The sequence below is a fragment of the Patagioenas fasciata genome, chromosome 1, assembly GCF_037038585.1.
Source record: "Patagioenas fasciata isolate bPatFas1 chromosome 1, bPatFas1.hap1, whole genome shotgun sequence".
NCBI lineage: Eukaryota > Metazoa > Chordata > Aves > Columbiformes > Columbidae > Patagioenas > Patagioenas fasciata.
The window spans coordinates 24,062,568-24,088,322 of record NC_092520.1 but is presented as its reverse complement, the minus strand read 5'-3'; the positions used below and the strand labels follow the sequence as shown (position 1 = coordinate 24,088,322).

The following is a 25,755-nucleotide window of genomic DNA, read 5'->3' as shown; positions in this document are numbered from 1 at the left end:
AGACCTCTAGCACTCTGTCTGCAAAAAACTGCCAAATTTCCCATTAAGGAGGAAAAGTCCTTTGTGGGTAAATTACATTCATCTCCCAAAGCTCTTCTCGGGAAAAACAAAATCCTTTCATGGATAAATTCAAACAACATGTCTTTTCATTTCTAAACATTCCTGTTTATACTACTAGCAGGTGACTGGTTTGGTGGGAAACACTGGACGAACATAGGACAACTTCCAGCCACAGATCAGACATTGCAACAGCGTCAGTGCCAGAAACAGCTAAGTAAGTTTACTTCTAATGGTCACACATTGCCTTAATTTAGAATTTATTTCTTATTTGAGGTTTAAGAACTAACTTCTAGCAGCAACAAGTAAGCAAATGATCACCACCTAGCATACAAAAGAGGCTGTGAAAGCTGCCTCCTTACCTCCTGCAGAAACTTCTCGCTCATCGGACCAAAGTGATGGCCTGGAGGCCTAATTCCTGACACCACCAGCCCAGAACTGAAGTGTCTTGGCTTCTGAAGGTCAGGTTTAAATTTGTCGTAGAGGACACTGGGGGGCTTCGCTTCCCCTCCGTTGGATGTCTTCTGTTCTGTAGAGATGGGCATGCCACACGCAGGTGTACTGAAGGGCAGCCCTGCTGGCGCAAACGAAGGGTCGAGCTGCTCTATTGAACGAGGGTTTCTTCTAATGTAGGTGATGATTTTAGGTCTCACAGGTTTGGGCCTGGGTATGGCAGGTTTCACCTCGATGCTTTCTTCTAGCTTTTCACTGCAATCACTGTCCACATCCACCTTATCTGTGAGGGAGCCCTTGGAGTGGACCAGGATAGGTTTTGGGATGGCAGTGCTGCAGGCAGTCTTGATAGGCACTTTAGGGGATATGTTTAACAACTGTGTACTGTCAATGGGAGGTAGGACTGAGGAGGGTGACAGTTTTTCAACATGAAGTGCATACAGGTCCTTCAAATTACTGTTTGACAGCACGGGCTGACTATTAACATCCAGCATTGTCACCGGGCGCACAGGGGTTGGTACACATAAAAATGTATCAGCTTTTTCCGAAACCTTACAGCTTTCTGGTGCTTCATCTGGAGGAAGTTTCTGTGCATTAGCTGTCTTTTTACTAGGAGCTGAAAGGCTCGAGGTTTCCACATCACTGTCATGGTTGTCAGGTGGTTGGTTTGTCACTGTCTCTGCACTGCACACTCTGTGTTGATTCAAAAGATCAGAAGCAGGTACAGTAGCATCCTCAGTACTTCCTTTGACTAGCATCACTTTATTCTCATCAATTTTCAAAGGTTTGCTGTCAGGTAGATTAATGTTATGTATAAGAGATAACTGTTCGCCAACTGTTTCAGCACAATCTGCGTCAACCTCATGTAAATTTTCATTTTTTCTAGGTGTCACTTTGCCACTGGATTTACTGCTGCAGGTGAGTGGGAATATTGTTTCCACTTCTTTGTCAGGAAAATATTCCTCATCAACCTGACTAGCTGCCCTGTTGTTACTGTCATTGCTTCCCCTCCCTTCCTCACTGATGGTGACATTATCGCTTAGCAATTTGTCATCAGGATAGGTTACCACCTGGCTTGACAATGGATCCTCTACTTTATTACAGATGTCTTGAAAATGAGATGCTTGAGATTTTGATGTGTCAGACCCAGAGCCTTTCTGCTCCTGCATTGCTGTATTTTCATCTTTTTGACATCCCAGCAACTCTACCAGCATAATTCTCTCAATCTTCTGTTGACACGTATTTTTAGATTGTAGAGATAGTGCAGTCTTAAGCTCCAGTTTTCTGCTTTTATCACCCTGACCTAATTGTGCTTCTGATTTACTAGGAATCTCATTGGGCTTAACAGCTGACTGTTGAGAATTAGAAGTATGTAGTGTGCTTTCAACGTTAACATTTGGTACGTTTTCTAGTTTATTTATTTTCTTGTTCCCTGAGGTAGCTGGTTTGGAATAAAATACAATATTTTCCTCTGAGGTATTGTCTAGTGGATGAAATACCATCCCAATAAAATGATCTGTGGATGTTTTTTGTGATTTCTCTGCATTTCCTATCAAATGGTGTGACCTGTCAATGGAGTCCAATGATGCAGAAAGCAGACGTTTACAGGACACACGGCCAACACAGTCTTTTGCGAATGACTCAGACTGAGGAGAGAATTTACTTGGTCTTCCCAAAGAAAGCCTTTTTATTTTCTCCATCTCCACATTCCTGGACACTTTACCCTTAGAAAAGTTCTGGGTGAAGTCAACATCACCTTTGGAAATAACCTCCAGGTTGGCATCATTTGTGCTACTTTTTAAATTGGACAGACTTTGTCCTCGGCTAATCCTGATATGCCTTGATATATCCTTAGCTTCGCTGGTCCTATAATCTTTCCCCATTTCCCTGCTTGTGGTGGAGGGCAGCTTACTTTCCTGTACACGGCTGTGAGAGGTCCGCGAGTCTTTGAAGGTCAGAAGTTTACTCAGATGAGTAACTTTCTCTGATCCTCCAGGGTGTATATTCCCACTCTCATCTGTCAAATCAGGTTTCTTAACATCCCCTTCAGTGGTTCCAACTTTTGCCACAATCTGGTTGGCATTGGTATCCCCCACACTCACTATGCTTTCATTATTATTTTTTATTTCGCTGCAGTTGTCCTGAAGCTGGGCATAACATGACTTGTTTGGGATTAAGGGAGCACTCATTCTGAAGCTTCAGGTGACTGCCTTTTGGCAGTCCTAATTAATAAGAACGCCTTATTTTTTCAAGTTAACTACTACGCATTCTTTGTCTATACATTTAAATTATAAACTGATCAGCAGAAAATTCCTTGTCAGAAAGCCTGGAGTCTCTTGTTAGAGTCACATTTTTGTGCTGCTCAGGTGTCTTTTGTGCAGCCTCTGGATCTAGGAAATCTTTATGATGTGCAGTAGAGAAGTTCAACAAAAGCAAAACAGATCTGTCAGGTTCTGTCTGAATGGGAGCCAGTTAATCCAGTCAACCTATGAGGAAAAAAAATAGACAACATTACTCTGATGTCAGGAATCATGCTAACTAAACCAAAGTTAAAATCAGCAGGACTTCCAGGTACACCTTGAGGTTACAACACTTACAAACAGGTTAGATCCTGTTTCAATCACAGCTTTGCTCCCAGCAAAGATTCCTAGTGTGGCACAGATATCTGACACGGTTAAAACTGTCCTGGTTAGGAGAGTGGTTGCTTCTGTTTTTAAGCCACATAGATTTACAACTGGCAATAGAGGTATAAATAGCTAGGTGAGGACAGGACCCCACATTGAATGTCTAAGTACTTTCTTACGGCTATAACAGTGTCTTTATTATACCAAGAGTGTCTATTGATGCATTTAATGCAGCACTGTATAGATAAACTGTAAGTAATAAAATTCCAACTCCATTGGGGGACATTTCTGTGTTTCCTTGCCTTGTACAAATCACTGGCGTACTTGTGCTGACACCCCATCCCCTTTGACGTTTCTTAGTCAGATCTATCAGCGCCAAGAGGGCAAAAACTCTGGGTGGAGGCCTGCAAAGAAGAACTGTTTTTCTGAGACAGCTACATATGTGTATGTTCAAATATAGAAGATTATACACCAGCCGAATACAGGGCAGCTCCTGTGGGCTCCCTACCACCTGTGACTTTGGGAGCCCAGATTTTGTCCTCTCTCTCAGATATTTCATGTACTCTGTTATGTTCATATGCTTCATAATAAAGGAATATCGACACTGGAAACTGGAACATGCTCCACAGTTCCCAGAAGGTACAATTCAAAGCACCTGCAATGCTCCCAGCTGTTCTGGGTTTCTAATCAAGGGTTCACAGGGGCACTAATTAGAAGTGCTGATTAAGTCCACAGCTCTGTCTACAGCATTGGTGTGCAAGTCTGGACTTCTGTTTCTAACACCCACTGTGAGCAGACCCTCCCAGCCTTCGCATTCAGTTCAGCTCTGCTCACAAAATCTGGCTCTGAGCTCAGTCCAGTTTCTTTATATGATGCACACACATGTTGTTTGAGTCTGGATTCAGTCTCCTGGCATAGTTCCAGCTCTTCGGCAAACAATAACTAATTCAATTAATTCATGAAACAGAACACAGTATTAAGAATTTCACTTCAACACCACAGAATTGGGTTATTAAAGATCTCACGTACAAAGCATTGTAAAGCAAGACGTCTAAACTAATCCTGTGTTCTGTTCTTATTCCCAGAGAAAAAAAGAATTGAATACTTATTAAATTAAATACATGCATTATGGAGTGTTTTGGTTCACTTCTTGTTGTTCTTCCCCGCCACCCCCCCCCCCCCGCCCTCCAAGAAATGACAATACCAGAATTTACATATTCAACCTGAAAGGTGAACTCTAAATGTTCTTCACAGGGTAAAGCATATCTGTTATTTGTTTGTTTAGCTAGGAAGGGGCATTAATGGGTGCCAGAGGGAGCCGAGGCTGGTCAGCTCATGTTTCTCCCTCAGCCGGCAAAAGGTAACACTCTGTGGTACCGAAAGTGAGGGCCGTGAAAATGATCTGAGGCTGGAAGAACTCTCCTATGAAGAAAGGCAAATTTAATAGAATGTGCAGTGAGGAAAGCTTTGGGGAGCTGAGAAAACGATGGAGGGAACTCATCCTCATCCAATGGCCCAAAACCTCAACAGATTGTGGTGGTAGCTTTAACAGACCATGGTGCTTGAGCTGCCAGATGGCCACCGACCCTCTCTGTCACTCTTCTTTCAACATGACACAGGAAGAAACAAGATGAAAAAGCTCATTTGTCAAGATAAAGACAGGAAGATAACTTACCAAATATCATCACAGGCAAAACAGACTTGACTTGGGGAAAATTAATTTAATTTATTGCCAGTTAAAATAGAGTTAGATGGTGAGGAACAAAGACAAAAAAACTAAAATACCTCCCTCACTCTCACTCCTTTTTTTTCCCGGACTCAACTTCACTCCTTGACTCAGAGTTCCTAAGTCCCACCAGTTGCTCCTTCCCTGCCTTGTGCTCCCAGAGACACTGAGCCTTCAGGTGCTATGGCAGTATATATAAATAAACTGGTAAATTATTATAATGATGTACATTGAACCCTAAGTATCATATCAGGCTGCCCACGTTTCAAATGTACAACTAGAGCAATACATTAATTTCCCACTTATTTTCTTCTCTAAATCTCTTGCAGGGGTTTAGAACAAAGTTAGTTAAGGTATGTAAGATTATGAACAGGATGCTAGGATGTCATTGGTTCCTCTTGTCTATACTGCCCCCAATATGATTAGTAACACTACAAGTGAGGATAGTTTTGAAAAAAAAAATCGTGAAAATATCTATATTCATTCAAAACACCTTCACACACAGCACGTGAGACAGGCTATGCTGGTATGCTTCAGAGACCAAACCAAATAATTTGATTTACTATTGCTGTCACAAACTGATCAACATGAGGGTCAGAAAAGATCTGTCCCCTCTCAGACACGGGGCATTGCACAACCTGAGTACACTGCCAGTTGAGATTAACCCCTTAAAGCAGTCAACCCTGGCCAAAGACGTGGACTTCAAATGTATGTGTAATTACTCTGTCTTTAAGAGAAGGGACAATAAAATGCTGTCCAGGCAGAGATCTATCTCAGGCAGTGTCAACATTGCTCCTATGCTTCTTCCAGAGTCAGATAGAAACCTTGGAAAGGTGGTTCATCCTGTGCTAACACCTTCCAGGATGGACCGTATGCATCCAGTCTTCCAAGTCCATCTTTGCTGGTGACACGCAGTTTCATATTAAGGATGTCACAGACTTGAAGAAGCCAATACACCCTTACAATTAGCATGCATACAATTACCTAAAAATATTTTCATCTCCAAAGTATTGCCTGTTTAACTTTGTAATTCTTTTTTACAGTGGCTGTCACAAGGAATATACAGCACAATTATTCTGTGTTTGAAAATAATACAAGATGGCATTCTACTATAGAACATACTGACAGCTCAGGACTGCTGCTAAACTAATATAAAAATATAATCACATACCTATGTCAATTAACACCTTATTAATCCAGTTTACCCTGTTGAGGAACACAAGCTTTTGGTTTCAGTTCAGTCAATGTAATAAAGACTTATATATTGTGATAGGGATATTTGAGAGTAAGATGTCTGGGTTTATGCTCCATTTGGGACCTTAGAAGATTTGTTTTTCTATAGACAGTTTCTATTTAAGAAGCCTTGTCTTGTATTTTCTGTAGGATAGTTTATTTTACATGGCACTGTCTAGGCTGAACTTCACCATGCTCTTTGGAGGCAGTGAGCTCAAAAGACTCAGCTGTGCCTGGGTTCTGCTGGCTCTTCTATTTTTTATTGATTGTCTTTCTAGACTGCCTGACATCCACACACCTAAAGTCACTCTCTGCTGTGCAGAGGCTCTGAGATGACAGAGATTTGAACCTCCTAACTCTTCAGATGCTCTGTTTAGTGCAGGAGCAGGGGGTAGGAGGAGACTACATCCCAGGAATGACACCACCTCATCACTTAGCAGCATCTCACTGGGGATCCTGGACAAGAAACATGACTGCAAGTCTTAAAGACTGGACTTGGTATATGTAAACCCAGATATAAGTAAACATTTCTTGATACTGTGTAGTGTAAAAATGTCTCCTCTGAACCGCTGAGTGAACTCATAGCTTTCCATTTCACAGGATCTTGGAAAGATACAATAACTATATTCATGAAAAAAACTTTACAAAGTGAACATGCTAGGCAGCATGTAGAATAAAATGATACCCACCAGACTACAGTTAGCTAGGAATGCCACAGGGACAAGAAAAGTTCAAGGAGCCAAAAACGTAATTAAATACTTTTGTTTGACTTGAGCAGTATCACTTTCCTTCTGAGATGTCTATCTCTTAAGAGTCTTTATTCTAAATCATCATTTAATTATGATCTAGGAAGGAAGCCTATAAGAGTTCCTTCCTGTCTGCTAATGCAGTTCCACCCCAATGCTCTGCTCCATCCTAAGCTGTATTGAGCCATCAGGTCTCACCCCACCCTCTGGAGACACCTGGGAGAAGGTGAAGCTGAGCTTGATGATTTCTGTACCATGGCATACAGCATGGACTGTATCAGCAGAGCTCAAATTTGTAAAATCAGCTGAATGGAGAAAAGAAAGCAGTAGCTTGCTTCTAAATAGTAACAGAAGCTCTCTTTTTTTTTTTTTGTTAAACAAGCAACATAGAAATATTATCCTCAGTAGACACCAAATAAAAGAAAAATGGTAAAACATTACCACGTTATTGGCAGTATGATTTGTTTTCAATTTGCAACAAAAACAGAACAGTAATAATTATGAGATATGCAAAAGAATCATCAAAACACACGGCAAAATAAAAGTAGAGATAAAGAGATAAAACCTGAAATGTGTTGAGAAGTTTGACTCCTGTATAAACGTTTCCTAAAGCAGGCTGTCACAGCTGCTTATCCATCCTAGTACTGAAAGTCTAGACCAGAATATTTACAGTAAGATACACCAAAACCATCTGGCTGTACTATTAACACCATTCACAGCTTAGGCTGATAGCTCTTTCAGTATATAGTGTATGAGAAGCACCTGAATAGCTTATGTATCGAGTTTGCTTGACAAGGTTTTGGTAGCTGGGGGCTTACAGGGGTGGTTTCTGTGAGAAAGTGCTAGAAGTTCCCCCCATGTCTAACAGAACCAACACTGGCTGGCTCCAAAATGGACCTGCCACTGGCCAAGGCTGAGTCCATCAGTGATGGCGGCAGCGCCTCTGGGATAACTTATTTAAAAAGGGGGAAAAAAATTGCACAACTGCAGCCAAAAAGAAGAGTGAGCATACATAAGAAAAACAGCTCTGCAGGTACCCAGGTTGGTGACGAAGAGGGGCAGGAGGTGCTCCAGGCACTGGAGCAGAGGTTCTCCTGCAGCCTGTGGTGCAGACCATGGTGAGGCCAGCTGTCCCTCTGAGGTCCACTGTGGAGCAGAGATCCACCTGGAGCCTGTGGAGGACCCCATGCTGGAGCAGATGGATGCCTGAAGGAGGCTGTGACCCTGTGGGAAGCCCTAGCTGGAGCAGGCTCCTGGCAGGACCTGGAGAGAAGAGCCCAGGCTGGAGCAGGTTTGCTGTCAGGACTTACAACCTCATGGGGAATCCAGGCTGGAGCGGTCTGTTCCTGAAAGACTGCACACTGTGGAAAGGACCCATGCTGGAGCATTTGTAAAGAACTGCAGCCCATGGTTGGAGGTTAGAGAAGTTCATGGAAGACCGTGTCCTGTGGGAGGGACCCCACACTGAAGCAGGGGAAGAGTAGTCAGGTATTCTCCCTCTGAGAAGGAAGGAGCAGTAGAGACAATGTGCAATGAACTGACCCTGTCCCCCAGCACCACTCAGGGGGAGGAGTTAGAGAATTCAGGAGTGAAGTTGAGCCTGGGAAGAAGGTAGAGGTGGGGGGAAGCTGTTTCAAGAGTTAGTTTTTATTTCTCATTATGCTACTCTGGTTTTGATTGGTAATAAAAATGAAACTAATTTCCCCAGGTCTAGTCTGTTTTGCCCATGACGGTGATAGCTCAGTGATTTCTCCTTGTCCTTATCTCAGCCCAGGAGACTTGTTATATTTCCTCTCCACTGTCCAGTTGAGGAGGGGGAACGATAGAGCAGCTTTGGTGGGCACCTAGTGTCAAGCTAGGGTCAACCCACCACACCATCTGCCTCTTGCTACTAACGTAAGAAAGAAGCAATGGGTTTTTAAATGGAAGGGCTTGAGCCAGTGCCTGCAGATGGTGAGATACAGACCAGCTCCTGTGGGTTGTGCTGCTGTGGGGCGAGGATCATGATTCCAGCTGCACATCAGCCCACCCTGTTGTGACTCAGAGGAGGCCAAGAGGTGTGATGAGGTGTTTATCCTCCCAGAAGACAGCCGTGACAAGGATATTTGACTGCGTTACTGCACTCACAGATAAACTGCTGCAGAAATGGTTCCCAAGAAAGAAATCTCATCCCACAGGGAAGATGCTCCCATTGTCTGACCAATGCAGCAATGGAGGAAGATGGACGAAAAGAACATGAGGAATATATTTGTATGAGACAGGAAACAGATGTAGTTCTTACAGTTACTACAGAAAACTGGCACGAAGAGCACCCTCCTGATATGCAGCTGTCCCTAAAAATGCCACTGGGGAGGGCTGGCAAACCAGCCACAGCCCGAGTGAGGGGAGATACCACCTCAGCTACTGCCAAGAACTGAGCCCCATGGATGAAATAGCACTGGAAGGAAAGGATGTGGGAGTATCTTCTTGAGAAGCCCAAATCATAACAAACAACTTCCAATGGCAATGGAAGTTGAAAGGGACATTAAAAAAAGACCAACATAAAACAAAACCAAAAAACACAACAATAAACCTCTTGGAGTGGGTAACATACAATCGGAATTAATTAAAAGTGGTGTAGAAGCACTCACCCAGGCACGTGACAATTCTGTTAATGTGATTTGGAAGGCTGAGAACTAAAATTTGGATACGCTGCCCGATGGTTTCTATTCATAATGAAGCAGATCCAGCTGTTTGGGCAAATTGCAGCATAATCTCATCGTTGGCAGATTCTATGGAAACGTTGCTGTATATCATGAAAAGGACAGTACTTCAGATTGGCAACTTTCTGCCTGATGAGCCATTGAGACATAGGCAGAGAAGAGAAATGGTGAAGCAAATGTTAAATTTCTCCACACTGGAAAATGATAAGAAGGCAGTTCTTATTCACTTGTAAAACTGAGAATATCAGAGGCTTTTGTAGAGTGTGATTCTGTAGCATTTCCAGAATTTCAGTGGTTTAGTGGTTTTAATGCCTTTACAGTCAATTGTAATATTTTCGTTACTTACATGATTACCTATTTTATATCTATATAAATATAGATATAAAAACTGGATATAGAATTGCTAACGGTAAGGAATTAGAGGTTTCATATGCCAAAACAAATTTTTGCAGTTATATTTAACTTTTTACTCACTGGTAAGGCATGTTTTAGTTCATCAAAATTATTGAACTTATGCTGTTTTATCAAATTACTTTTATCAAAATTATTATGAAGAAAACAGATTTTAAATATTTGCCACAAAATTTGCCTTCAAAATTTTCTAAATTCAACTTTTTGCTTTACAGTTGCAAGTAATATTTCAAGATAAAATTTAATTCATGTTTACCTTTTTAAAGCTTTTTAAATGGTAAGTCAGGTGACACAGAAATGTTACCTCCTCTACTCAAATTAGTATTTATTTTTCCTAAATAACGGGGTGATAATGAGCCCTGTGGACAACTCTGGTTCATCCTTTCCCTAGGCCTATGAGGAGATGTGTCATCTTCTTTTTTTTTTCCTTGGGTCAGTGTTTCCTCTTTACTTCCAGCTGTCATGTCACACGAAGGATATCGCACACACCAAATGTCCCAGGTATGGCCACAGACCCACATGGCCACTCACCAGGATCCTGAGCTCCTGAAAATTGAGCCCATGATGAACAAGATGGCAACATAGCTGGAGGAGGGCTGCTGAGAAGGATTCAGCCCAGGTCCTGCCTACCATCAGAATCAACCAGAAAGCGACAAATTGGAGTATGGCCTCATCCTCTAGGTCCTGTGTGTTTTCACTCTTTGCTCTCTTTCTTCAGGGATTTTGGGCTCAAGTATGCAGTAATATAATGCAATTTGCTTATACAACATCACTGAGAGATCCCCGGGAAGCAGCATAACTCCCTGTTTGCTGGAAATCATGGCCACCTGCATCACTACCAAAAGCACAGTCAAAGGTAAAGGTGCTAAAGCAAGGTTGTTTCTTGGTTTTCCCAGGGAAAGGAAAGTGGCAGAATGTCCCTCCATGACCTGAAGAAATAGGACTGAAAAATCAGGTGCCAGCATGCAACCCCAGCCCTGGAAATCACTGCAGCTCCTGGCAGTATCACAATGTATAACTGGTTTGCAAGTGCAGCTTTCATTTCTGAATAAAAGATGTTCCATGTTAGAAGTATTTATATATATCCTTAACTGCCTATGTATGGCAACAAGACGACATCAGCCCAGCAGGGAGAGCAAAGGGATTACACTATTTTTCCTTTGGCTGAATACCGTTTTTCAGCACCGCAGTGTTTTATCTCACAGGCCCTATGCAGATGGGAAACAGTGCAACTGCTTGGCCAAAGCAACCTGCGGCTGCTTGGTGTCTCTGGGGAACAGACACAGAACCTTTTCTGCCATGCAAAGAGCAGAAATTTTTGTACAGCTGTTTAATTGACCTCCAGTTATCCTGTGGGGATCAACATACCTTTAATGCAAACAGATAAAAAAACCTTCCCAGATAATATATACGAATTATTAATACTTCCTTTTCATAAGAATCTTGTAAATGAGTGAGTTTGGGGTCTTTGTTTTGTTTCGTTTTGTTTTCTCAAAACTGCATTTTGTAACACAAATCTGAAGAGCTACCCTAATAATTTATTACCTGTGAGGAATGAATTCCCAAAACACATTACGTGGAAAGGATCTTGCTTACTGTAATTTCAAAGGAGTAGGGGATTTGGGATTAAAGATTCTCATTATCAAAACTGATAAATTATTTTAATTATTAACATCAATCAAGTCTCCACAAAGCATAAGCCTTAATATTCGTTTTTCAAGACCTCTTTTTTTTTACATTTTCATTTGCTTTCAAATAATCATTGTAGCATAAGACAACATACTCTGATACAAGCAATCCTATTAAGCAGATCCACCCTCATAAGGCAGAAGTCTCTGATCATCTCAGCAATGGCAACCAGGAAGCTGATTTGATAACCACAGCAACTTATCTTGAACAAATGTCTGGTTTTATTGCAATTCCAAACAAGCACAACTGGTTAAAGGTATAGGAACAGCTCATACAATGTTATTGAGTTCAAGACTTCAAAGGAAAACAAACAGCAGAACCTCAGCAAAAGACACTGTGTACAGAGATGGTATTAGATGAGGGCAACCTGGCTGTTGGAGTAGTAAGACCTGGTACACCAAGCATGGCAACACCTCAGCCCAGAGCTGCAGGCCACGCAGACATATAATGCCACAGACAGGAGCAGAACACATGCTGTACAAGAAAAGCTTTGAATCAAAGGGCAAAAGGAGACAAATTTATCACTGATCACCCCAAAGCACCAGAGAGTAAATGAAATGGCAAGAAAGAATGCAGCAAAGTTTTCTTGGAAGCAAACATAGTCAAGGCAAAGACTGATTCTTCCCAAACAAGTGGAGACAAACAGAAGAAAAACAACACATCAAGCCAAGGCCATGCTGCCATAGCCCATCCCACCTGTTACGTATGGTCACGTTACTCCAGGGCTGACCCCAAACACAAGGCACGGGGATAGCCCTCTGCACTCTTCCGTCTGCTTCTGGATGCCAGCAGGGCCACCATGCATGTACAGCTTCAGCACCTGGCACTCTTGGGCACAGTGTAAATAGAAGACAGTAGTGAAGGTTGCAGATGCACCATTAGCTCATGTTGTTCTCCCCTGTCAGAAGGGAGGGAGCAGCAAAGGGATCCTGTCCACTCATTCCGGGGACCTTCACCCTGCACAGCCGAGCCAGCAACTTACTATGTCCCTCTCTATCCAAAAACATGAACTACAGTTTATCATAAAATCTGCAACAGCTGGATGGTGGATGTGTTGGGCCCCAAAACACTGCTTAATTTATTTCTGTACTGCACAAAATCTTGACACAGAAAGGAGATTGTGAAACATTTCCAAAATGATCATTGTTTTTTTTGCTAAGACTGCTAAATTTTTCCTGCCTTCCAAAAAACATCTGGGAGACAGAGCAAAATATATTTAGTTATAACACTCAAACATGAAAAAAGTTCATAAATTTGCTTCCTATTGAGCAAAAAACCAGACACTCAGAAGCTTTGTCTACTCCAGCAAATTTACCCACTGCTGATAAAGCAGCTACAACTGGTGCTGAACTCAGTTTAACTTCAATCGTAGCCAAGGGTAAACTGTCTTTCCACATAATTTTCTGAATTCTACTGAATTCAATGGCATATAAATGTGTCAGTTCTTAACTGAATATCTAAATTTGAATTTGGGACCCTAATTTTAGATTGCTAGGTTTACACATTTCAGTTTGAACCACCACCAGTTCTGTAATGCTGTCAAACTTTCAAAAACATATACAGAGGCAACCCATCAGTAAAATGCAATGCAAATGCAAAACATTATCAGAAATTCTGCTCATTTTCTTTAACTCCAGTAAAAATCATCTTCCATAATTTGATCTACATTTCCAAAATATTTTTCCTTGTGACTTGATACCTAAGGGGAACAAAAACACTGTCAACTTGTTTTAAAAACAGTGGAAAGATGAAAACTGTGGTAAAATCCAGACTGGACTTTGTACTAGAGGACTCCAGTTACACAGACCTAGTGAAGGACATAAAGCTTAGCGTGTTTTTATTCAGAGTCGTACTTTCCTACCAGTCTCTGTAAAGTACATGAAGTAGGTTTCCAGGTGTGTCTCCAGCTGTTAGGAAGACAGAAGGAATATATATAATTACTCCATTCAAGCCACTCTGACCTAGAAGCTAGAAGTGCAGAAGCAGTAATGCCATGCTGCCCACCATGCACCATGTGTCTGTGGTAGCTGGGGGCTCACCAAGGGCGAACTGGCAAGGAAGCTCTCATTGAAGAGCACAGAAGACAGAACATAAAATCTTATTATTCAGAAAGGTCAAGCACAAGTAATGCATTACCTGCCTGCTGCTACTGATCCTGAAAGTGTACTCCAAGTACTGCACAGTAATCGCTGCTCTGTAAATAATTACATTTTTTTCTGCTTAGAAAAAAACAAAACCAAAAACATTTGCAGCATCTTGTCTGTCAAAAGATTGCATCCCTGTTTTCATAAATTATCAGAAACTGGATTCAGCTTTAGCACCCTATCACCTTTCTATTTACCATGCACTCCTTACATGTGCAAATAAAATAAGAAATACTTTTATTTGTGAGCTTTAGGGATTTTTTTTTCCTACTGTGTTTTACAACAGGAAATTTATATACAATAAAATGATATGATTTAAGAGCTTTTTGCTCATTTTTATTTTTTATGTTGTTGATTAACACCCACAGTTGTGCATCAGGAATTTTTACTGTGTATCAGGTACAGATCAACTGAATGAAACCCAGCAAGCACTCACTCCTTCAGCCCAAGGAGAAATGGGTTTCTTTCAAGTATCATGCTCTAACTTGCAGTAGTCCCACTCTCTACTTATCCCACCCATACAATTTTCTCCCCTCCTTTTGAAGCTGGGAAGAGGTTCAGGCATTCCAGCATGTGCTGAAGACCAGCCAGGATTCCTGGCAAAACATGGAAATTAGTTCCAAAGAATGAGGTATTGCAAAGGAAGCACGTGCAAGTTTCCTTCCTTCTTTCTCCAGTTTCACTGTGTCTGCAGACTTGAGGGAGAAAGATGTAGCCTCCCAAGGGGCCACTCAAGACTTTCTAGCTTTGCTGTTGGATCTGGTTGGAGGACAAGTGCTGGTGGGGGGTCAAGCTGAATATGAGTCAGCAATGTGTCCTTGTAGCAGTGAAGGCTAACCGTGCATCAGCAAGAGAGCAGCTGGCAGGTCAAGGAAGTGATCCTTCCCTCTGTTTTGCACACATGAGGCATCTGGAACCTGCAAGTAATGTCCCATACTTAACCACTGCATACCACTAAGGTACTTCATCAAGCACTGTACTTAGATTTTATAAGATGACATGGAACTATCATTGGATGTTTTTAAGAACACTTTAGACAATCCCCTCTGAGAAATTATGCAATTCCAGTTTATATTGCCTTGAAGGAGAGGAATGGATGATGTGACCTCCCTCCCCATATCATGTCCTAACTCATCTATGAAACTTCAGGGGAAAAAAAAAAAAAAAACAAAACAATAAAAGAAACTAATACATACAACATGGATAAATAATGACTATGGGAACTATAAGCTCCTGTCCAGCAAATGCTTCCATACATGCTGAACTTTATTATCTTAAGTCATCTTACAGATGTCAAGGGATGACTCAGAACAGTAAAATTATGTGCATGCCAAAGTGTTTGCACTATGAGTGCAATTACTCTCACTTCTGTACAGCATGAGGAAAGACGACTGTTCACACTTCTATGCTGCCTGTATGAGAAGCTGCAAATCAAAATAATTAATGTCTGGAAAAGCCTGGCTAGTGAAGAGCTTTGGTAGCTTGTACAAGAAACATGTGTAGGACTTTGGGCATAGAAAAAGTGATGGGGCAACAAATCAGTAAGCTTTGTAATGCTTTTGTATGTTCACTTGTGGTGTATGGAGATGAAATAATAAGGATGATTTAGAGTCAGAAGCTCCCACTGGTGAAGTCAGGATGCCTCGACACCAAATATTTTAGGATACTGGCACACTCCTACCATAATCTCTAAAAAGACCTTGATGTGGTCAGTCTCAAAGTGAAATGAGGTATCCTTATTCAATATTACAGAAAATATGTATGTAGTTAACAAATAGTGAGTTAATGTGATGATTTGGGGGTGTAAATCCAACTGTTTACAGACTTCTTTGAGTGGTTGTTTCCCAGGATGGGACCCCTGAGAGCTGCCATCTCTCTTGTCAAAGTAAAGACAGTGCACGTGATGACAGTGTACCAGGGATCTTGTTGAAATGCTTACACATATGGAACAATAAAGACTATTAAGCCACACCTGGTTTGTTTCTACTGGACTAATATGCATTTTGTCTGATAACCACTTTAAGAACTTTTATGTAATTGTGTTGAGGATTGAATCAAAAAAAATAAATAGCAGTTAAATCCATCTATCTAACAGACAATACTCCCGAAGTAGCAATATTAGTGGTAACAGAATGAAAATGAGAAAATGAAAATTAGAGTTAAATGAACATTGCTGCTGCTGTGGCTCAGTTCTGCACCATGAGCATTACTAGGGGCACTTTTACTGCCTTGGATGGAGCAGGACCAAGCCTATTGCTTTAATAATTAAAAAATTATTAAAAGAGAGTACTGAAAAATAAACTTCAGGAAACTATTGCCTTCATGTTACAGAATGGATTATATATGGAAGAATTAGTGGCTCGTTCATTTAGTCTCATTGTTTACTTACAGTAACTTCTATGAGGCAAGAAGGGAATATAAATGTCCAAAAGCACAATGAAAGAAAATACCACCTTGCCAGAAGTAACAATCTGAAGGGCGCCTCTTAGATATGCCACCCTTCTCAAAATGAGTTACTTTTCAAGAAAAATTCCACTGGTAAACTGACAATGATGGCAGTAAATACAATGCAAAAACTGCGAGAGTACGTTTTAATAACTTTGTAGTTTGTCTTCTTTTATTTGGCAAACCGTCTAAATACCATTATGGCGTTATATTAAACTATCTCACAAGAACTTGATCAGCTAATGTATTATTGCTGGGCTTGAAAAAACATCAAGAAGATGTATTTATAAATAGTTTCTCTGTGTTTAGTGTATTATTTTTTTTTATTCTTCTAAGGAAGGAACACTGTTGCCAAAAACTATACGCCAGAATAATTTGGCAATCTTTTTGTAACCATATCTGATCTATAGAGACATTAAATCTGTACTGCAAATACATATATATATTAAAAAAACTCATTATAACGTGGAATCTACTGTATATTACACAGACACATATACAGTTGATAAGACATGCTATAACACTATAGCTGCTGTGGAGGTATTTTCCTGAAATTCACTTAGTGCAAGCAACATATATGTAGATGACATCTTTCTAGTGAAAAATCTTGCAAAGCTTGCTGACTGAAGTCACTGCACAAAATCATTAACCATGCTACCATTTGAAATACCTTTTCCCTCATTTGCCTTCATTGCACTAAAAAGTTTCATCTTACACTACGGGCAGCGCTTTAATAAGGGATTGCTTATGTAGAAATTATGTGAATTGTTATACACATGGTAATTTCACATGGTAATTTCATAAGTAGGGAATAGCCATGTGAAAAATCTTCCCTTGTTTGGACATAATGTTATATTTAAATTACTTCTTCAGGAATGGCACACTACATTATAAATTTCAGCTTAGAGATTTTTGGGTTTTTCTTAATTAATTAATACAAACCATTTATAGGACTTTTTTTTTTAAAGGCAGACAGAGTTAGACCCTTCCCTGTACAGCAGCAGCTGTGAGGATACTTCTGCAGATCTTAAATCCTTGCAAAATCTACCCAAGGCCTTAATTGCTTCCTCTGTAATAAATATATATACCTAATCATGTTTCACCTTCTATTTTTTCTCCTTCTTCTCCCATAGTCTTGACATCTAATGTTCTGCTCAAAGCACAAGCAAGCAGAAAATTCTTTTATCTTATCCTTGGGGAAAGTGCAAAGCATCAACCAGAGGTAAGGAAGTCCCTTTAGCATCTCTCCTCTTTAATAAGTGAAAAATACCATCCAGTGTCATATTTTGCAGGAGCAAGCAAAAATCTAGTGGTGGGAGTGTATAAGAAATCAGGCGGTGCCTCTGATCTTATCTGCTATGTGATATGAAGCCCATGCCCCTATCATAGACACAAAAGCAAAGACTATACAACTGCACTGACAGCAACCGAAATGCAATCAAAGTTCTCCGTGCTATTGTTTCACTGCACATACTTACATTTTTTAGGATGTTTGCTATGGTTATACAACTTAGCAAGAACTTTTTCTGTTAAAACACAAGGATCAGTTTAAATAAGCTTGCAAAAAAATGACAAACCACAAGGTACAGATTTCAGAAATGACAGGTTATGTGTGTTAGGGCATTCTGTGAATTGATTTTAAGGATAAAGGGAATATTAGATCACAGAGCCCACAGTATTCGATCATACAGTCCAATTTGATCTATACAAAGACATTATGTGTTGACACCAATAATGTGCATAGATTAAAGCATTTCAGTCCCTAACAAACCAGGCAGAGACGTGAGGTTAAGGTATAAGAATGCCTGAGGTCTACGCACAGCAGGTAGTTGACATGCTGCCTGCATAGGCAAATGCCACTGGCAGGCAATAGTGCTCCCTGATGCAGTGAAAAAATGATGAATTCTCTGGTCTTTGTTGATCTGATTTTGCTAATTTCTTCCCAGTCTAAAATCTGGTCAGGATTTGGAAGCTAAGCATCTACACAAAAACTCACCAGCCAAGTAAGTAAGAATTAAGATTGGTTGTACCTCTTGTCTCTGTTACTTGTGTCCCATCTCCACCAGTGTTTCATCCCTGATTATTTACAAAATACAAAAGCCCCACAAATTAAAGCAAACCCACATTCCTCCCTCACTACCCTCATCAAATACAACTAAAACCAGAAAGCATTTGGTAAATTGCATGTTAGAGGAAAAATACCACCAGATCAATTAAGCCTACTGGCAGAAGTCCTGTCTAACAATAGCAAGGAATTTTAAATTCTAAGCTACTATACTTCTGTATTTGTGCATTGCTACTTGAGAATGACTAGACATCTTTCTGCTCAGAGATCACCTGGAATTATCTAATTTTACCTTACTCTGACTTTAACTATTGCAGCGGGGATGGTGGAAGAAGCCACGTGTGAGCAGTGTCGACATAAACACAGCAGCTAGAAGTCCTGGGTAAATAAGACAGGGCTCACATGAAATTCAAATCTGCCCTGTTCAAACCCTGTGTACTGAAGAGAATTTAATGGGTAGTCCAGTAAGGATCTGTAGAAAAAAATGCATCCAAATCAAGCACTGAAATAGTTTCAAGAGACAAATGAGTTAATACAAAGTAAAGCCTCTTCAGAAGTACATTGGGGAGAAAATGCCTACATTTATTAAGCAGTTTACTTGCTAAACATAAACTGTCCTGTTTTAGCTGAAAAACTACTCTGCGTTCCTATGGGAAGCATAAGTGAGTTCCTCTATACAATAGCTCTTATCACCAAAAACTCTATCTTTGGATCAGGTTTTGCACGTAAAATGAAATTATCTGTGAAAATTATCCTATGTGAACTGTGTTACTTTGTTTATACAAAATGTGCCATTTCATTTTTTATTTTTTTTATAATGAATGGTATTTTAAATTCATCATGTCAGATAAAGATACTACAATTATACCTTTCAGTTGCAATTACTGCTGTTTGTGCAAACGTTTTCCACCCTCTTGTTTTAGCTCTATTGTTTTATGAGTTATGTTGCCCAGAATTTTTCCAAACAACAAAAATGGCCCTTGACACCTAACTTTTCATAAAATACAGTCATTTTTTTTTTCTTATAGAACAGCTCTCATGGTGAAATTACATACTTCTAATAAAAAAGAATATTAAGCCTTTAAAAAAATAAATAGAAGAAAATGGTATGATAAAACTTCTAGCCTACATCTAGGTTAACGAAACAAACATGGCTAGAAACACTCCCAGATACTGGGGCCAGCTGGCCTGGAATGTCCCATCTTTATCCTCCCAAATATTCTTATCCCCCCAAAACAGGGTGGGTTCTTGCAACTTCATCCTTGTATGTTCAAATTTTGAAAATACTCTAAGGAAATGTTTGGGATAGTGTCAACCATCATAGGCCAAAGATATGCCAGCCACTGCTCTAATGGTTTAACCAGGTAGAGATCAAGTCTGAGTGCTCAGGAAGGCTCCCCATTTAGTTTACATGCATAGACATGGTCAGGGGATATACAAAAAATGTAGCAAATAAAACTGTAACTTTATGAAATCCTGTGGAAAGCCTCACTGTACTCCTGGGCTACCAATCAAAATGAAATAAGCCCAAAAGGTAGGAATCAACCACTGAATAGTAATGGCTATTGTCTTCTTCAGAGCCTGTTCCTGCTGAATCAGAAAAATTTCTTCTCTATCTTCCAGCCTCTTCACTCTGGAAAACATTTGATGTAAGAAATACTCCAGTAAATACATTTATGTGATATTCATGGCTTCAGATTTTAAAAAAACATATATTGTCAGTGGAATCCCCTGGAGTGCAGTTGTGTGTCTTCTGCCCACTTCTCGCACGGTACCAAAGCCAGAGCCAAAGCCTGTGGGGAGGGGATGCAGAGCCTGGAGCACCCCATCACCTCCTGGATCAAAATGCCTTTTTCTACCTAACTGCCTAGAGCACCACACAGCACAAGCTTTCATCCTCCAGATGCACCTGAGCCTTGCATAAGTTTCTGGCAAGAAATGTTCACAGCAAAACATCTGCTGCCTTTAAGAGAACAGGCTTTCACCCCTGCGGGGTTACCAAAGCAGGTTAATTTTTTTTTGGTCAAAATAATCTTGTCATCCCATTGAATTCTATAATTCTTTTGTGGGAAAGTTACTATCTTGTTTTTTTCTAAATAGGAAAGAGAAGAAGGGAGCAATGACAATTACGAGTAAGTGTATTTTTTAAAAAACTAATTCTGAAAAACTACTTTCAATAATAGATTAAAAAATTCCAAAGATATGTACATATATATATATATATAAATACATAAACATTTTTCCATTTTTCACTTAATATGGCAAGAACTTTTTGACCCACTGTTTTTATTTGCCATTTCAGGACAAACGGGTCTGAGTCAGCTGACATGAAGTCATACCGTGACCTACAAACATAGTCCAAAGCCTGTATTAATTAGCCTCGTCCCACAGCGGACATGAGGACAAATATCAGAGTGCTGAAGAATATTTGCATGGACAGCAGAAGGAAAGCTAAAGGAAAGCAGGAAGGCAGGAAACAGTTAATCAATCTTAATGGATAACGGGATTATTTTAAAAATCAAAAACAAACAAACAAACAAACCAACAACAACAAAACACACCAAAAAAATAAAACCCAAACTGTTGAGAACTCAGTTATTTGTAATGAAATGGAAAATAAAATCAGTAGTAAAAGAAGCTGGAATCATCTGGAAAACAGGAAGACAGCAGAGAAATATAATAGCAGAAGAGGAGGAAATTGCACTCACTTGCAAAAAACAGCTCTGCCCTTTCTCAGACAGAACTGCCACTCCCAGGAAACCCTTCAGATTTTAGAAAAGTTGAAGAAAAGAGAGGAAAGCACAAGGTATGCAATCAAGAGTGAAGGAGTAAGAACGGAGTCAGGCTTACTTAACTCCCTGTTATATCTTGTTTCCTAGTATTTTGCTAAAAAGGACACTTGGGGTGACCATAACCCTTTCTCCTCTGAACTAGATACTGAGAAATTCTTCCCTCTCTTCGCTGTCTCACTGACTTGTCTTGCTTAAATCCATTTTCTCTGCAATGAGGTGCAGACTCTGCCCCTTGCGCCTACCGGGAAACCCAAGGAGAGAGCTTGGGGGAAGTCCTCTGGCAGGCTGAGGAGCCTCTGCCTGCCCGGCCACATAAATAAACAACCTTGGTGGTTTGCTCCACCAGCTCCCAGCCAGCCTGGCCTAGCTCTGACCTCTCTGGCAGGAGGAATATTACGGTCAGCCAAGTCCTGGCTTAGCCCAAGCCCTGTTTGATCAGCAGAAGATTATGCTAAGAGCTTTCCTATCTGAATACAGCATGTGAGCATTCAGACTGGCTTCTGCCTTCCTGTTGTAATTACCTGATAATCATCGGCAGCACACGCACCTTCTACAGACACCTCCCAAGCAAAGGGTCCAAAGCTCTCCTGTCATTGGCCTTGGGAAAGGGATCGTGGGGTGAGAAATTGTGGCAGGAAGCCATTATCCTTGTCATATACTGTAGGAAATTTTTTGAGAAACAAAAAGTAATTAGCCATGGCTGTGCCCTACAGAAATAATACTGCTTCCTTCTGATAAGCAAAGTAACTGTTTTGAATGTGACTTCACCTTATTCTGTGCTGTTACACAAATCGGGGATGTTATCTTGGAGACAAGGACAATAATAAAAATAATCTATTTTCATGACTTTCACATTATCAGTGTTATCTTGCTTAAAACCAGACAGTTTTGCAAGTAAGGTCTGATGTCACATCTGGCTCTGGTGGGATCAGGCCATGTCCAGGTCTGTTCTCCTTCCAGCACTTCCTTTCTGTGGCAGTCAGTAAGCCTGTAACTTTTCTATCTTGCCCTTACAGATTAATAACAGAAGTATTGGCTACAACCTGGACGCTGATCAGCTGGAAATGTGTCTTGAACTAACTGCTCATAAAGCAGCTGCGGGTTTCTGACATGACACAGCTAAAATGAAGGCAAATACAATCTTACAGAGGCATTTCCAACATAGATTCACAAATACAAGTGTCTCTATATAAAGTATTGATATCAAGCAGTCCAACCGGCAAGCCACATTCAACATGATAACACAGGTAATGGCACCTAATTCAGGGAGATGAAAAACTGTTTTGGAAGAGGATAAAAGAAAATGCAACTTATTTAGTCTAGTCAAACAAAAGCTGAGACAGAGTGATGTCTCTCTCTAGGGGAGCACAAGGGAGTTAATCTAAGAACATATACTGTAAGAATGGTGCCTAAAAACTTCAGGTGAGTATGACCTAGCAGTCAATATATCCAGGCAGAAAGTAGAAGACAATTCCTGGCCTTTGCAGCAGAGAGCTTTTGCTACCCAGGTACTTCTAAAATGGGAGATGGGAAAATTCTGAAAGGATTATATGACGTGAAGCTTGTGGCAAGCAGAGCAGGGCTCATGGACCAAAAGGTGCCCTCTGGATAAAAAATGTCACTGTGATGCTCCACTAAGAAAAAGAGCAGATAATTTGACTCTCGTATTGAGGGTCCTTTCCACTCAGCAAGCACCAAGCTGCACCTGCAGCTCCTGATGGGAGCAGGGATCTTGGTGTGAATGAATCTGTTTGGGAACTTGCCTTCTTGTACAGCCAGTACACAGATCCCTTGAACAGTTATAAAGGCCCAGATTTGGGTTCCCTGTCCACACAGAGCCAATCTGCAGCTGAGCAAACACACTGTTATGATCTTTCCCCACTATCAGAAACAATTATTTCCTGCAAGAAGTCACCCCATTTTCTTTTTTTGTCCTGTTTAGACATGCATTTACACACACACATCCCAATGAAGTCAAAGCAACATATTTAAACAAAGCAAATTTGGAAAGAAGCTTCTTACTGGTGGCAAAGTTTTATAAAGGGCTAGACTGCAAAGCCATGTGGAGCAGCACCTTCCACAAACGGGACTACTCAAGAAGTAAGTCTGGCACAGTTGTAAGCCTTTCAGATGGCCTTTAGTAAAAGAGTTAACACCACAGTGTATTTAGAGTATTGAAGGCAACTGAATAGCATGCTTGGAAATATCCAGCATTTAAAAGAAAAAAATGTCTAATCCCTTTAATCTGAAGAGACCTCAGAGATCAGCTATGACACAACCCGTCTAGGACAGAAGAATATCATGAAATACATTACAGATATTCCACTGAGAAGTATAATCCAGTGAGAAGGTTTGAAACGTTGCAATAGAAAGCTAGGGTCTGGGGACACAGAGAGAGATTCACTTAATCTTTAATGACACTGGTCTTGCTCATTCTTGGCTCCACTTTAGTCTTTGTTAAAAGGGTTAACTTTAAAGTGTGCTAAGTAATTTATAAGATCAGATCCTTTATTGCTGTAGCACTCTGAATTCATTGTTTGGGTTCGACTCACATGATACAGGTGTCTTTCACCCGTGTGGGCCTCTGAAGTCATCCAAGAAAAAGCTGACCAAAGCATAAGATAAAATTAAAAAAAAACCAGCATAGATGTATACCCCACTTCTTCGATACATGGTGAGTTACCCACAGACTTGTCTCTCCCTTTTGTTCCTCATTTCGCCTGTATGTTTAGCTTGCATGCTTTTCTTTACTTAAAAACTGTTCAAGACTCACTAAAAGACCATGGTCTCTGGTCAGAGACTGTAAAAAATTCCTTGTACTTCACACAGCAAAGTCCTGTTCCCAGTTGGATGCTCTATGAAGCAATGTGGTATAAATAGCAGCTGGAAAGTTAAGACTGAGCATTCAGACCTCACATCCAGCCTACTCCCCTTGCACAGACGTAGGTCAAGCACACAGAGCACCACCACACTGGGATGGAGCAACAGATTTATATCATCTGTGATACTGAGGTTTATCCTGTCTGACGTTCTGTCATTCAGCTCTTCAGTGGGAAGACAGTTCAGACTATACAACTCAGCTTTATTTCAATTTTTCTCCCCTTGCATGTTGCATAAGCCAAATGAAGTTGCTGTGACAACAGGCTGGTCCTGTATGGAAAGGAAAAAACCTTGGAGAATCAGAAGCAAGGGACATATGGGAGAAAGAGCCACAGTCCTGTAATCCAGAGAAAGCAGAGTGGGCAGATGTTTGTGTGAAAAAAGGGATCTCCAGAGCACTGAGTAAGATAAAGTGAGATGACAGCATAAACTGCTGAAAACCGCGGGGGTGGGGACCTTAAATTTAAACAACCCTTGGAACTAAAGCTGTTTCTTACTGCTTCATGCCCTATCTGTAATAACATCTGACAACACATCCTTGGCTTTTTAATTTGCAAAAGTGACTAGAATCAAGATTTAGGATTTGATTTACCAGTGATTCATTGCTCACAACACATTAGCAGCAGCAACAGCAGACCTTCTTAGCCGGCATTAAGACTGAACTCCCAATTCACAATCTCCCAACAGTCCAGTGTATTCCCTACACCAGTGCACAAATCCAACAGAAGCTACAATTTGCTGCAGTCTGCTGTTATTATTAAAAGCCAGCATTTGTAGACTAAGGGCTACAACAAGAGGTTGGACTCATCTCAACTTCTGCAAGCATCTACAGCTGAACTAGTCACCTCAAGTTCGTTTTACAAACAATAGAGAAAATGAGGCATTTTCAGGACATGATTTATCTGACTCATTCTGTGTACCTAGCTCAGATTGAGATGAGACAATTTTCTCTGCTGACCTGAATGCTGCCCCAGGGGTGGTTCAGATATAGACACCTACAATGTAATCTCCACATCTGGTCAGAATCCCAGCCTTGGAGGTCTGAACTTTGGTCTCTAGGCTCCAACTAGTTTTAGTGGTGGGCAAATCACTTCATCTCTGCAGAGCAGGGTTTCTTTTCAACAAACTTTAGCCTCCTAAGAGGTAAATGTTGAATGCAGGCAAGTCATGCAGGCTTACTCCACAACCTGCTGAGAAAAAGAGGCCCTTCTTGATGGAAATTCAAGTTAGACTTGTGGCCTGAATCATTCTGACTCTTTCATATGGTTAAAGTCAGGAAATTCTTGGCTCCCTGCTTTGCAATAGTATTTCCTATAGTTAGTGTGCTGAATTCTATGGGCAGGGCTCTAGAAAAGCCTTTGAAAAACAGGTTTGACTCCTTCAAGGAAAACCATCACCTTAACTTCTGGTAGCTGAAAGTAAAGCGCAATCACAAAGCCTGTTTTGTAAAAACACTTGTCTTCATGCTGTTCAAGAGTTTGCCTTCTGTTCCAGTAGTGACTCAGCTTCTTTATGTTACCTACTCTGGAGTTAAAACCACACATAAGAACGCACACTCATTGCAAAATGCCACATTAGGAGCAGACAGTTACTGCATAGGAACAAAGCAACTTCTCTGGGTCATTACGAATAGTCATGCTGGCAGCATTCTGGCTTGAAGCCATAGGTCTCCTTGCTGGAGTGTAAATCACCTCTTCAGCCAGAGTCAGGGTTAGGCAGGCCCTGTATTAAGAGCAAACTCTTGTGTTACACTGTGCTACAGCTCTAAGAGGTTCATACAAACAAGGA

At 40.7% G+C, this 25,755-nt stretch overlaps 1 protein-coding gene across 3 annotated transcripts in view; it reads right to left on the bottom strand.

Annotated features, from left to right (window-relative positions):
• The window catches only part of MTUS2 (microtubule associated scaffold protein 2), a 301,428-nt gene that overhangs the window by 186,032 nt on the left and 89,641 nt on the right, over positions 1–25,755 (bottom strand). For all 3 annotated transcript variants that reach the window (XM_065830243.2, XM_065830252.2, XM_065830262.2), the window contains one exon: positions 420–2,996. In XM_065830243.2, coding sequence (XP_065686315.2) covers positions 420–2,699 — 2,280 coding nt within the window. In that variant the 5' untranslated portion in view covers positions 2,700–2,996. The remainder of the gene's footprint in view (positions 1–419; positions 2,997–25,755) is intronic.